This window comes from Gambusia affinis, linkage group LG24 (assembly GCF_019740435.1).
Source record: "Gambusia affinis linkage group LG24, SWU_Gaff_1.0, whole genome shotgun sequence".
Lineage (NCBI taxonomy): Eukaryota > Metazoa > Chordata > Actinopteri > Cyprinodontiformes > Poeciliidae > Gambusia > Gambusia affinis.
The window spans coordinates 11,252,997-11,268,150 of record NC_057891.1 but is presented as its reverse complement, the minus strand read 5'-3'; the positions used below and the strand labels follow the sequence as shown (position 1 = coordinate 11,268,150).

Below are 15,154 nucleotides of genomic sequence, written 5' to 3'. Positions count from 1 at the left end.
CCAGGCATCAGCTCAGCAGATGAAGATAAAAGGGAATCTGAATGCTTTAATTCTTTTGCTGTCAGCCCAAGAGGCCCTGGAGTCATAAACTATGTCCGGCTAAACCTTCTGTGCGCTCCGGGCAAACGTTTGAGGACTCCTGCAAGTGTGTGTGACTTTTTGTGACTGTGTGTGTTTTGGTTTCTCTCTCATCTCCCTGAGCGCTGACCTCCATTACTGCCAGCTGACCCGACTTTCACCGTCCTGCTCCCGTGCTTGCTTCCTTTCAAATGCACACACACACCCACATACGCTGAGTGATAGACTTGCAGAGCTTTGCAAAACCGGTGCATGTTTCAGCAAGTGCATGCATGCATAGGGGCATTCTAAATGAACGGATTTCACATATCAGGTAATCAGCTCTGATTCATATTTGCCAACACAAGCGAATCGCCCCACATTCTTCACATCCAAACCCTGCGGAGGCTTCGTTCTGTGAAGAATCTGCTCTTTGCATACGTGTGTGTGTGTGTGTGTATACACATTTTTGTGGATTTTCTGAGTGTGCCTTGGAGTCGGCACTCCAGTGGCCAGTTTCTCAGTGGCGAAGCGTGAGCCTGCCTTTAGATTGCTGTTTAACAAGCCAACAGACAGAGCATATTGGCTTTGGATGGACAGACCCGCCCCAAAACCCTCACACTCACACGCACACACACCAACCCAACCCTGGAAAAAGGAAACAGAGGAAGAAGGAAAGGTGTTGGGATAAGAAAAACTGGGGAGAAAAGGGTTAAATGGGAAAAGTAGGCGAGAACAGACATACTGGGGCATCCATATATAGAAATACTGTTGAAAAGTTGTTCTATTTCAATATTTAAGTTCAAGAAGTGAATAAATAAACAGATGAATCCTTTCATGTTTAAGGTTGGCATCACAACTTGTTGCTGTCGTTCTGCCCAAGCTTTAACCCAATGAAAGCCCAGGGTCTCTGCGTTGTCTCTAAGGTGTCCCAGACATTTGCCATTTCATACATAGAAAGGCCACAGTGTTTCCTTCCACTGAACTTTTCATCTGTCTTTTTTTTTTAGTTTACAGAAAAAGTGAATTTGAGTTTCAGTCGGCTACACGCCACATTCATTCGTGTTTAGAACCTTTTTTCGGATACTTTTTCCTTCCACTCAACTTTCCATTAATATGCTTGGATGGAGCAACGTGGGAGCAGCCAGCTTCTTCAGCAATGACCTTCTGTGCTTACCCTCTGGACCAAATCTGTATTATTTCTACAGTTTGAATTGATTTACTGAAATAAGTTCAGTCTGTAATTTAAAGTGTTCTTTTTATGACCTTATTACAGACCTTTTTCTAAAAAGAAAAAAATCACATTTATTTGGGAATATTTGCAACTGCATCTCCTCTTTTGTCAAAAGGACATAAAATCCTCCAAACAGGTGGCGAACGATGGATGTCACGTAACAAATTCGCCACGCTTTGCTTTCAGGAGGCCGGACACTCTGTGTGTTTTGTTAAGCTCCTAAATGTCACCAAGACAGCCTCTTAGTGAGACATTCAGGACGACTAATGGATCTATTATCTGGAAAAGGTGATGAGACTGAATCACAGCTGATGCAGCAGGCAAAAACAGCTGAGTAGTTCCCTTTCGCTGCTTCGATGGGATTCATCCGCAGCTCCATAAACGCTGGAGTTCAGGCAGGTTGTTGGTTCGCAGCATAATGCCGGGGTGGGACGACGGTGTTTGACTCAAACGGGTTTATTAGCACTAGAATAATCAACAGCAGAACCACTAAGAAAGAGGAGAATCAAGATGAAGATGACTTGAATGTGACTATATTTGAGTGAAACAGCCTGAGAGGTCAAACCCAGCGTGGCTGACGGAGTGAAGCTGACAGAAACTCCACCGCTTACTTCCTTCTTCCACTTCCCTCCGTCACTCTGGACTCCAATAAAGCCGTATCTCATAAGCCAGGAGCTGTTTTTTTTTTTTTTCAATACATCCTGGCTGCACGTCGCCGTCAGTTTCTCTTTATTACCAGCTCCGACTCAGACTCCGGCTCATGAGAAGCCGAACCAAGACGACCCGGAGACAGAAATACTCACGTCCATGAACTCCACGTTGGCCTTGGGACCAGTGGCCTCGCTCAGGATCTTTATGGCGACGGGGATCTTCACCGTCTCGCCCTCTGGAACCCAGATGCCCTGAAACAGACGAGCGGCGGCCATGAAGATGCAGCCACTTGTCCTCAGGAACACACACCTTGACCCTGACACACTCAGTGGGGGGACAAGAGGCGTTTAATGGCTGCTCTTCATGATGTCTGATATGAAAATCTGAAGTGAATTGTAAAATGTATTATCGCAAACTTTTTTTTTTGTTTTTATTCTGTTCTTACGACCTCTGACCTTATAGACGGTTCCAAACGCGCCAGAGCCCAAGATCTTGACCCTCTTCAGCTCCGTCTCCTTCAGGATGCGCAGCTGAGCCTGATTGGGGGCGGTGCCACTGGGGGTCAGGGGCTCCACCAGCTGGACAACACACACACACACACTCCTTACTTTATCAATGAAGACAAACAGGAACAATTAGTTTCTGATCAGATTCTATATTCTAGTAGAACTGCCTCAGCTCAGCCAATCACAGTTCTTCAGCTAACCTTACAGAAGCTGTCATTGGCCAGGTTTCCATTGACGGTCATGTGTCGTTTGAGTAAACTTTTAAAAATACAAAACTTGAGCTAGGAGTGCCTCTATCTAATTTGGAGCGAATAATCCAAGCTAACTTCGACAGACGTTGATGGTACGCAGGGCTGTAACAAACAGGAAGTAGAAGTTGACATGGAGACGGCTCTTCTTTCCATGTCACAATTTGTCTCTGCAGCTTAACGCCAAATGATTAACTTAAAATTTGTCTATTTGCAGATTCCTTTGACACTAAAAAAAAGGAAATTCAGCTAAAATACTTTGGAGCAATGCTACTTGCCACACTGCTGGCTGGTGTTTGCAAAGCAGCCAATCGATAAACACCATTCATTTTCCTTGGCTCTGATTGGCTGAAACCTCAGAAGCAAAAATTGGAAATATTGTAGACGTTAGCTTCGGCTAAAACAGTTTCCACCGTGCGTGTTGATGCATATTGATGCATATTTGTTGTTTGAACTATGAAAATATGCATCTAGAAGTGTTTTTCTATCTGGTGCGTAGTGGTTGTGGTCCCTGTGAACACAGAGGGGCTCGGCTGTCGAACTCCTAAAATCCTCCCACCTGTCTGGAACCAACAGTCATATTCAAATTCAAAGCACTGGAGCAGAAAAATCCTTTTTAAGACGAGAGCTAACTTTTTTTTTCCCCCTCAGTGATTGGTTCTTGTAAAATGAACCGTTTTCAGCAGATGAACTGAGTGAAGGTCTTGGCTGCTCTGCTCTATTAAACATAATGAATTAAAACCGGCCCTGCTCAGAGCAGCAGGCACATTTTACACTTTGTCATTTCTTTATCCAGACGCAGGAGGAGTCGAGGCTCAGGAGGAGCCGGAGTCACACTTTCTTCTTTCAAAGAGCAGTAAAGATGCAGAGTTCGCTTTCAGCTAGAAGCTGAAAAACTCTGCAGCTCAATTCTTTAACTCTGACGCTTATTCTCTTTCAGAATAAAAGATTCTAAAGACGTCTGGTGTCGTCTGCCAGCATCATGTAACGTCCAAGGAGCCCCGGCAGCTGTGCTCACACGGAAACGTTCCGGTCGGGATTTTAATAGGCCGCCTGCTCCGCCCCACCAAACGCCCCCCGCGTAAGAGGAGCACGGAGCCGCCAGAGCGCGACACACCTGTTCCCACGGCGGCCCGGGGGAGTCGATGGCTCTGATCGATACGCGTCTTAATGAGCGATCAGCCTATCGAGTCCCTGCTGGGCCGCGCTCCATCAGCAGCATAATCACCAGCCGACCGCAGCCATCCAACATTCTAATGAGGCCATAGATCAGCCGCTCGGCTCGGCCCAACCACAGCGCACTCACCGGTCCAGACCCGTCAGCGCTACGGAACGGGACGCAATGACACTGCGGTTAATGGCCGCCACTTCGGCCAAAATCCAGAAAGTGGGTCCTGTGAGACGGGTGACTGGAACATGAGTCCATTTTGTTTTACAGCGCACACTGTAAAATCTGGACGATCTGGTTGTTTTATGGGGATGTTTGTTACTATGGCAACCACACTACTAAGCAGAAGCATCACCTGGCTTCGGTTCAACCGGACCAGCTATAAACTATAAACACCGGGTTCTTCTTCTCCTGTTTTCTGTCAGCATGAATGACGCTTGGCGTCTGGAATTTACTGTAAAACTGGAACCTTCAATCAATTCAATTTAAGTTTCAAGTAGAGTAAAAATACAGCGAAACGCCCAAAAAGTACAACATGAAGACGATGATGCATTTTAGTAAATGGTTATATAATTCATACCATCTTATGCAAATGCTTGTTATCTTTATATTTTCATTCCAAGCAGCTGAATGTCGTCTTTACAAGTTTTCTTTTGGCGTTTAGCAGCTTGTCACCTCAGTTACATTTAACGCAAGTTTCATGTGAATTTACAATTTTCATACAATTTCAGTTTAATTTTATCTTCATTGTTCATTGATACAATTTTTTTTTTCCCAAGTCAGATTCTATTTCGATACGAATTAAAAAAAAAAGTGGTTCAATTCTCTTTCATATCAATTTGCAGTTTACCTTCAATTAGAACTTTAAAAATTTATTTATTTTTTTTAAATCTGCAACAACATTTAACCCTAAACGGCCTCCCTAAAAGAGGCGTCCGGTTTCTTGGTGTCTATATAAGAAATGTTCAAACGTGTTGGTCGCTGCGCCGTCTGGTCCAAAGAGAAAAACGCTGAAGGACATTAAGTAAAGCAGAGGAGCTACAGCCGGACAAGTTGGAGAAACCCTCACTGCTTGTTGATAAAATATAAAAAGATATTCAAATCTTTAAAATGTCAACGGTTGAACCAAAGTTCATTCTCATTGGAATGCAAACATAAGCAATATACAGTGCATTTCAATGCAGATTAGCAGTTATCTATGCATGCATATTGTATCAGCGGTAGTGTCTGTGTGTGTGTGTGTGTGTGTGAGAGAGTGTAGACTGGTGACTATGAAGAATTTATTAGACTTATTTGAATATAAGTTTTTACTTACCTAAATCAAATTCTAATCATGGTCGTCTTCCATATTCATGCAGACGTATGTTTATGCAGCTGAATGTTTGTTTGGTATTGATCTGTATGGAGGGAAGAAGCAGCTAAAAGTTGCATGAAGTTGCAGTTTTGATTTTACAAAGTTTACAATTTCAGACAAATATTCCCTCTGGTTCTGGATGCTGTGCGTCTGGAAGGATGTTTGCTTTTACTTTTTTTTTTTTTTTTTTTTTACTTTCATACAGCTATGATGTGCAACCGCGGCAACAAGCTGATGTTTTTTTTTTTATATATATATATATGTCATCAGGAGGCAGCCGATTAGCATCTCAAATGCTACAATAATATGTGAACTTTGACCCTAAACCCCAGAGGAGGCAGAGGATCAAATTATACCAACAGGTCGAGATTTGAAGAGGAGGAGAGCTAGCTAGCTAGCTAGCTAGCAGCTGATGATGTCATCAGAACATGTTAGTGTGGACTATAATGTCTGCTGCCCGGATACTGAGCTGTTAGCATGTCATGATGCTCATGAGACTGTAATACAGCAACAGTCTTCAGTCAGAGGCCTCCTTAGAGTTGCTGCAATACAGACTACTGCAGCATCACCATCCAGTATGACAACATTTATTTCCCCTTAGCTATAAATAAAGTATTTGTTGAAATGAATTAGATGCAAGTTTTAATGTCACTTTCTTATTATTCACCAAATAATGCAAAGCTGACACTTTAAATGGACTTTGATCCAACTTGTCAATAAAAGTCTCTTTTTTTGTTGTTGTTTGTACCATAAGACACTTTGCACAGTGAAGACTCCGTGCTCATAACATGGTGTCATGTCAGTCTTATGCACACCCCTTCAAATAAAGAGTTACCTGTACTTCTTATAGTCCGTGCATCATCATATGAGGCTGCTGCAGCAACGCGAATGATTGTCATCTGTGTGTTTGTGAACATTTTTGCACGGCTGCAATGAAAACAAGAGCAGCTGAAGGTGGAAAGTGATGGAGGGGCTCCGACAGGAAGAGATGAGACTGAGAGGGTTATGGGAAGTGGAGGAGGAGGAGGGGGGGTAATAAGAGCAGATGGTGACAGGCTGTAGCTGTTATTGTTTCATTAGGACAAGGCTGGACTGGACTGAGAGGAGAGCTCTATTAAATACATACAAGGCCAGTAAAACTCTCCTGAGCGCGCTCTCGCCACGCCACTTTATTTACCAGCTAATAACGCACAGTGCCGCCGCCAAATGAGCTGCACCGGTGGCGCCGTGGACAGGACGCCGGCGCTTCATTTGGACAAATAAGCGCCCGCGTTCGAGCCTCCAGCCAGAATACATTCTCAGAATTACCAAGCGCTGGAGAAGTAAACAGCGTCTTCAAACATCGAGTTGCTCTGAAAGCCCCTCGGGTGGAAGCTTTAATGTTCACATTAGCCGCTCAGAAATGCTGCCGTTGTCATGCTTTGTAATTGAAACACACTGAAGTGAAGCAGCTTTGTCACGGAGGAACTATTAGCCAGCAGCTAGGAGCAGAGAATAATATTAGTTATGATCCGTTTGGAATAAAACGACTATTTAGGAAAATCATTCAAACACAGCTGCAATTACTAAAATGATTATTAAATGATGGTTAAAAAACAAACAAACAAACAAAAAACCTATCTAAAAATATTCCAGTAATGCTACTTTTAATAATCAGGCTAAAATGAATTGGAGTTATATAACACCGCATTTGCTCACAGATGGAGATGCTAACAGATATGCAATAAAAACATTCAAACAACTCGGCTGAAATGAAATTTTCCATTCGTTTATGCGCAAGCTAGCTTTGGCGATGTCGCACAGCAAACCGCAGCAGGAAGTTAGAAAAGTAGCGGAAAAGTTATGGGATTGTTTTTTAACCAGAAAAGTCTAATATGTCACATTTGTTCTGTTTGATGGCATATCATGGCCTTCCACATAAATATAGATATGAATATATAATGTACATTTAAATACTGTATGTCACCAGGAAATTAATTCATAAGAAAAAACCCCAAAAACAGTCAATGTGATTAATGGCAGTTTCTGTTTCAAATGAAAGCCACAAATTGTAAGAATAACGGTCAACATGAAGCCAATTTGCATATTTCTTACAAGCAAAGCAACCGTTCATCAAAACACCCAGACTCTTTCTTTGCTTCATTTCAGTTCTGCTTTCACAAAAGCAAAAACGTCTGCCGTTCAGCGTGAGTCACGTCATCCAATCACAGCTACTGCACTCCGGTAGAGCGACGGCACCTCGCTGCACCTTTCAAGTGAACTCACTGAGTCACCCTCTTAACACACGTTCGACGCGATGCTGGCGGGACGCGCCTTAAGCCGAGGCGCACAAATTTTGTTGTCGATTCCATTTTTCGGAGCCTCCCCTCCCTCCCCCCGCGCGAATCAAAATGACAGGAAAAAATAACGAGAACATGAAAAAAAAAAAAAGAACAAAGACAAACCACATTCACACATTTGCTGTGCGTCATCTCCACATCTTGTCTTTTATAAGATTTATTTCAATAATTATACGTGAAACATTGGTGAGCATAGCTCTTTCTTCTAAATATAAACCAGTAGAGTTATAGGTATTGATACGTAGATGCTACATAATTTGTACCAATAGATGTCAGGTTTCGGGGTTTTTTTAAGATTGAGTCTGTGGTATGGATGAGTAACGGTCTCCACTGCACTGTGTAATGAGTGAGGGACAAGAGTTGGGCTTTTGTGTAGAAATGAGCCAAAGGGCGGAGCAACAACTCAAAGAAAGAACTAGAAAGAAAGATGCTGAACTGAGCTAACTAGTACGGTGAGCTCGTAGCTTCTGACGTGATTTTCTAGCCTTGACTAGTCTGCTTCTTTAGGGACGAATATCCCCACCGCCTCCCAACTTCATAAAAAAAGTAGACAACAAGCTTTAGGTTTAGACCCCCAGCTTTAGCTACTGATCTGCATCTGGTCTATTCACAATTTTTTGCAGATGGAGGACACAGGATCCTGTCCATTATCCCTAAACATTGGGAATCCATGTAAGCAGTGCTAGAGCTGTCCACATCCCCAGTCTGAACACAAAGCAGCTAAAGAGGAGAAGCAGGAGGACCTTGAGGAAATATGGAGAGGGCGATTCTGAGCGCATTAGTCCCGCTTCATTGTACAGGGGTCAAAGTTTAAAGCTCGCAGCGGCGAGGCGAGGCGAGGCGGCTGTTTGCCGCGTTCTTTCCAGGGAGAAAAGCAATTTCTTTTCGGGAGGCCTTCCTTACAAAGACACAACAGGATGAGACGTTTTCATACGGGGCTCAGGATTTCTCTCTATTCCGAGGTGAGAAACAGAAAAAGAGAGAGAGAATAAAAAAGGGAGGAGGAAAGGGGAAAAAAAAAACAATAAAGAGAGGTTTTTGGAGTGTGTTTAGCAAGTCAACACTGAGACAGCCTTCGCACGTGTCCTTGATATGGAAATAATGGCTGAGTGCTCAGATTGCATCCTGACAGCGCACAACTGGAGGCATCTGACACAAGAGGTGAGCTCTCTCTTTCAAACAGCTGCGGCAGATGAGGAGAGGAGGGGGGAGTCCCTGAGCCTTCGCCGCCCCAAAATCCCTCATCCAGACAAGCTTGATCTCCATTCGCCGGCACCGAGTCAGCTCTATTATACGTCTGAATAGAGAGGCCCCCACGTCCGGCGGCCGCGCAGAGCGCTGAGCTTCGTCAGGCTGAAAGAAGAGCCGCGGGAAAAGTCTGACACAGGCTGCGCTTCTTTCTCGCCGAGAGTCCTTTCAGAAAGAAACCGCTTTAATTCCCAGACAGTTAGCGAAATCATAGCCGCAAAACGTCAGCGCTTTATTGAGAGTTTCATGTGGTGGGCCAACACTAGACCTGGGCTGGCAGGGAAATGATCAACGGTGTCAGAAATTGAAAAGTGTGGCATGATTTCATATTATTATTATTATTATTATTATTATTATTATTATTATTATTATTATTATTATTATTATTATTATTATTATTATTATTATTATTTCTACTTCCTGAAACAACTACTGACCAAAATGCAGCTCTCACATTATTTTTATTGATCCAAAGCTGTTAAGTTTTCTGCCTCACAGTATTTTGCATGTTGGCTAGAAAGTGAAACTATGCTCCATAAATAAGGATATTACACACGTTTAATAAAAAAAAAAAAAAAAAAGAAAAGAAAAAAATTATTATTTATAAGAACCTTTGGAAAACATGCCAGATTTTTATTTCACTTCACAAAAATCCAGCTGAACACAATGAGCAGTGGTGGGAACCGCTAACTGAGCTAACCTTGCTGAACTAATCATGAACATTAGTTCTGCTAATAATAAAGCACTATGCCAACATTACAATTAGTGGACGCTAAAGCTAACGAGCTCATTTTAAGTCAACCTCTATCTGCCCATGAAAAACTACAAACCTTGGATTCAAATTTAATTTCACATGTTCTAGTTATGGTTGTGTCTTTTTCTCCACCGTCTGTTTTTCAGTTTGCTCCCGTAAGTTCCTTGTTTTAAATAAAGCTGCTGAAAATGAAGAAAGAGGACATGGGAGCATGAATTTAAACGTCTGACTACTCAAAGAATTATTCACAAGTGATGACCAAACCTTCGACACAGATATTGAACTCTATTCAAACAGAAATGTTTAACAACCAAGTCATTTAGCGCCTCAAAGTATATCTGCAAAACAGAAGCCAGGCGAGCTAAACGGTTTTGTAACGTGACAAACGGTGAAAAGGTTCTAGTGGAATGAATCCTTTGCAGGTTTTATTCAATGAAAGTGAGCAGAAAACCAGATCTCCTTCTGCTGAAATGTCTGGAACAGTTTATTCCTTCCTTTTTGCCACAGGCTGCAACTCTGACAGGTCACTTTCAGGCTCAACTCTCCTTCCTCTCTGTTCTCTTAATGCTCCCATCGGCGTGACCCGTGAAAAGAGACCGGACACATTAAGGATTTATACACTAATGTGTCTCAGTGCGCGCCGTCGAGATGATTAAACCTGCAGTACGACCCCGAGGCCGACCTACCTGGAAGCTTTTAGGATTTGATTGGGCCTAATTGCTTTTACACCACAATTAGGCATCCTGGGAGGACAGGCTAAAAAGTGAAACTTTGCTCCATAAATAAGGTGCAACGTGCTTTGGAACTCTAAATCAGTTTCAGGACAAGATGAAGGGAGAAAGACGCAAAAGGAGCAAAAAGAATCCCTGTCGGCCAGCACCTTCCCAGCTCCTCCTCCTCCTCCGTGACAGTGCATTAGCAGATCCGCTTCCCCTCCAGGTCAAGCTGTTGTCGGAACACAGCCGAGCTGATTAAGACGGATGCGTGCGGCCGGGACGAGGCAGGCGGCGCCCCGCGGTCGCCCTCCCCGCGTCTCCGGCCTGACAGCTGTCTATAACGCTGCGCCTTCTACCTGCAAATTACACTAATGCAGACCGACAGGCAGCCTGCCCCGACTGGGGCCGCGGCGATGACACTGATGACATAACTGCTGGGGCTCCACGCGACACAAGAGGAAGCGAGCCTCGCAAGCCAACTCCACAATCCCTGGCAGGGCCGTCTTTGACTCTCTCCTGTGAATATAAAGTCCACTCCGCCCCGCCTGAGGCTTCCAAGAAATGAACCCTCTTCAAGGCCAGATCGATGGGCAATGGCAGACATGCATAATGTAAAAAAAGAAGAAGAAAAAAGCTCCTACGCTCACACAGTTTGGAGAAGCACCTGCTCAAGGTTGGACGTCTGAAGGTCTGCTTATGTTAAGGCCAGAAGAGCCCCCAATTAAAAAGAAACAAACAATCAACCTAAAAGTAAAACTAAATGTTTAGGTTTGGCCAAACAGCAGCTTGTTTTAGTCTTATTAAAACTTGGGAGTTTTAATAACACGTTGTTAGCCTCGGTTTTTTTCTGCCTGTGTTTGGAATGTGAGACGTTCCCGACATGCCACGCGGTTTTCCATTAGGGTTGCTGCTGGAAGGCCAACGTTTCCCTTCCCAGGTTTCCAAGTCAATCTCAAGCTAAAACCTTCCACCAGACTTTGAAAGTCAGTGGGACAAAAGGGCTCAATTTCATTCATTTTCTTGTTGTTGTTTTGACATTTTAGTGGCAGATTCTGGCAAGTGGTTTTTTTCCCATTCCTAGCTCTATGTTCACTAATAGGGATACATTGTCTTACCATTGTGTTTCTGGTTTGGGATCGAAATTTCATCCAGTCATCTCCTACAATGTCAGATACAGTCGAAGCTAGCTAGTAACAAAACTCTGGCTTCATTTCAGCACATGATGGGCTTTTATTTTGGGGGTGGAGCCAATCACGTACGTGACAAATAGTGCATTGAACGCATATATTTAAGCAATCTCCTTTTGAGTGTTGTAGCTCCTAAACATTAACAAGATTTAACTCCTCCACAGGCTTGGAAAAGAAAGGATTACAGAAAGAGAAGACGACGCAGTGGAGCTGGAAGGACTCAACTCTTACCTCCGTCTCTAGGAAGCGTCTCAAGGCTCTCTTCTTCTTGATGCTTTTGCGTCGAACGTAAACGGCCACGCTGAGCGCCAGGATGACGACGACGAACAGCCCCCCAATGACACCGGCTGCTATCAGCGGCGTCCTGGAAAGAGAGCAGTAATAACCGCTGAAGCAGTCCGACGTCTTCAAACAAAGTTCAACTAGGGTCAACGGATACAGACCCAAATCGTAAACAACAACAAGTAAACAACAAGTCAGAGTTAAAGACAGGATTCTGCTGTTTGTTGTGCTAATTTTTGATGTAGGAATACTTCCTGCTCTATTTAACTTTGCAAGCGAATCATTTAGAATTAGCTTCTTGCAACAATTCAAAGGTTGTGGGGTTTTTTTTGGGGGGGGGGGGGGGTTCTGCACGTCTCGTTAGAAACTTGCTGAGAAATTGTTTGGTGCTGGAAAGCCAATTCCCCGACGGCCTTAAAAACACGCCATTAATATTTAAAGTGAGTTTAATATTTTTCCTTTTAGTCTTTTAAGGATTCAAAACAAAGGAGAAAAAAAAAAGCAAATGCAGCACAAAGGGAAAACTAAGACAGCGAAGCCCTTTGGCAAGAATCCACCAGCTTGTAAACATGGTTTGCGGCAGCAAGACGTCTCTCAGATCCGGTTGTGACGGTCGGGTTTGTTCCGCCTGCAGACGGATTCGGGTTCACTGGATCCTGGACCAAAATTACGCCTCCTTTGATTCTCAGCCTAAATCAAAAGGGCTCCCTGAGTGGGTTTGCTACTCGACTGTAGTTTATCAGTTAATGTGCATCCAATCTGACGTTTCAAACGTGTTTGAAAAGGACTTTTTAAATCTTATGTTCCGCTTTTATTTTGTCCAGTTTTTTTTTTTTCTACAAACATCTTAAAACAAACAACTCCACAAGCCGTTTTATTAGGGTTTTTTTTTTTGTTTTGTTTTTTTCCTCCCACCAGCATTTTGAAAAAGTTTCTTTTTATCTTTGCTTGTGTCTGGGAAAGTGCAGATGAGGTTCTTCATTCTCAAACCTCCTAGAAACCTTGACTGTAACTATTTATATATAAAAATAAAAATTCCCTTCTCACCCACCGCGGGTGGTGATTCTTCTTCCTCTTAGCTCGGGTCCTCTACCAGAGGCCTGGGAGCTTGAGGGTTCTGCGCAGTATCTTGGCTGTGCCTAGGACTGCACATATCTGGACTGAGATGTCTGATGTTGCTCCTGGGATCTGTTGTAGCCACTGTTCCAGTTTGGGGGTGACTGCCCCGAGGGTCCCGATGACCACAGGCACCACTGTGGTCTTCACCTTCCAGGCCCTCTCCAGTTCCTCCCTTAGGCCCTGGTATTTCTCTAGTTTCTCATGCTCCTTTTTCCTGATGTTGCAGTCACTTGGTATTGCCACATCCACCACAACGGCTTTCCTCTGTTGTTTATCCACCACGACTATGTCTGGTTGGTTCGCCCTCACCATTTTGTCTGTCTGGATCTGGAAGTCCCACAGGATCTTAGCTCGGTCATTCTCCACTACCTTCGGGGGTGTTTCCCACTTTGATCTTGGGGGTTCCAGTCCATATTCTGCACAGAATATGGACTGGAACCCCAGTATATATATATATATATATATATATATATATATATATATATATATATATATATATATATATATATATATATATATATATATGTAATTACTGGTCTATCCTACAATAGACAAATGAGTTTTAAGTTTCAGTTCTATCTCACTATCTCTCAAAGCTTGTAGATGGATCCAAACCATTTGATCCCAAGTCAAAGTTTTTAGGGCAATGGTACCAATTATTAATGAAGTGTAACTAAACTTTTTATTTTCAAGAAATAATAATAATTTTTAAAAAAAGTTTTAAAAATAGCATATTGAACAAATTTTGATGACCATAATTGACCTAAAACAGGGAAAAATAAAAATCTATAGTGCACGAAAACGTCTGGTTTACATACATTCTCTAGCACAAAACTATAGAAATTATTACAGCTTGGAAAGTAAATCAGACAGATGAACAGTTTTTGCCATTTGCCTTTGAGTCCAAACTTTGCAAAGGTGAAAGAAAATCTTACATATTCTCACCATTTAAACTGTAAGGCTCCTGAAAACCTCCTAAGATTTGGCGACACTTCCTGCTTCCATTTCCTAAAGTCACCGAAAGGTGTTTGATTCTGTGTGTTTCTTGTTCCTCCGTCCGCGGAGGAGGAGGAGGAGCAGCTTTTATTACCCCGGTCTACCCCTCTTCATGACTTAATCAATACCAGGAAACGTCGGGGGCTAAACCTTAAACTTCAGTCATGTTTCTTTCCCTCAGCTGGAGAAACGTTCTAATAATCCGGTAATCAAAAATACCTTTCCGTCTCAAAACGCTTTCCCACCATCCGAAGAAGAACCAGCTTTAGGGGAAGAGTAAAAGGTTGGGTGCTAAAAGCTCTCTCTCATCCCTAATGACACTGCTAATGCGTTTGCCATTTATATAGCAACTGCACTTGTAGATACTGTTAAGCTACCATTAATTTCCACCCTTATGTTACTCTTTTTCCCGGCGATTCACCTCCGCTTCCTCCTTTTTGCTCCACATTCACCCCTTCCCAATGCCGGAGCTTTCCCTGCTTCGACACTTGAAGTTCAAAAGTCTATCAGCTGTAAAAGCCATTAGCCGCTAATGGAAGACGAGGTGCAGCCGCATGCGCCACGTTGATTGCGACAGACTTAAGGAAGGGCGAGCCTGGAATTTAGAACGAGCCTCTGGGTTCGGACCTCATTACACACACGCAGCAATGTGCTGAAGTTTGAGGGAACTGATTAGAAAAGGGGAACTTTCCAGAACGGAAAACTGTCTGTAAAATCTAAGAGGGAAGAGACGGAAGAGTGGAAAGGGCTTTGGAGAGGAAACAACCTGAACTGGCGTCGAGACGAATAACGGGTAGAGGCAGCGCTGGATGAGAGGAAAGACTCCCTAAATGAGGAGGAAATGGTTTACAGCAGGAAGAGTGACATGGGGTCAGCGGATGACAACCAGGGGATGATGGCGTCGGAGGAACTCAGAGAAAAGAGTCGCCACAAAATCAACCTGAGGAAACAGTTCAACGGTCTGACTCCTGCTTCCTGTACTTATGGCTGGACGCCTGGAAGGGTTTTACGAATTTCAATCAATCTCACGTACCGCCTCAGAACTCAGCTGATACTGATTTATTTTGGGCAATCACAGTATTTTCACTTGTGTCAATGTAGCAAAGTTTAAAAGTCAGCTGGGCTAACCCTAAAGTACCAATCATATCATTAGCTTAACTAAAGATAAAGCGCTACACCAGCATGGTATTTAGCAGAAGCTAATGCTAAAGCACTAACCACCAAATGCCAAGAGGAAAACATGAAGAGGTTCTCAGAACAATTCATACATTTTTTGCATATATTTCATTCTTTTT

The 15,154-nt window shown here is 43.2% G+C and overlaps 1 protein-coding gene across 4 annotated transcripts in view; it reads right to left on the bottom strand.

The window, feature by feature from the left end:
• The window catches only part of LOC122826847 (receptor tyrosine-protein kinase erbB-4-like), a 238,051-nt gene that overhangs the window by 25,356 nt on the left and 197,541 nt on the right, over positions 1-15,154 (bottom strand). For all 4 annotated transcript variants that reach the window (XM_044109169.1, XM_044109167.1, XM_044109166.1 and 1 more), the window contains exons 17-19: positions 11,694-11,826; positions 2,398-2,520; positions 2,095-2,193 (exon numbers count right to left, since the gene is read on the bottom strand). In XM_044109169.1, coding sequence (XP_043965104.1) covers positions 2,095-2,193; positions 2,398-2,520; positions 11,694-11,826 — 355 coding nt within the window. The remainder of the gene's footprint in view (positions 1-2,094; positions 2,194-2,397; positions 2,521-11,693; positions 11,827-15,154) is intronic.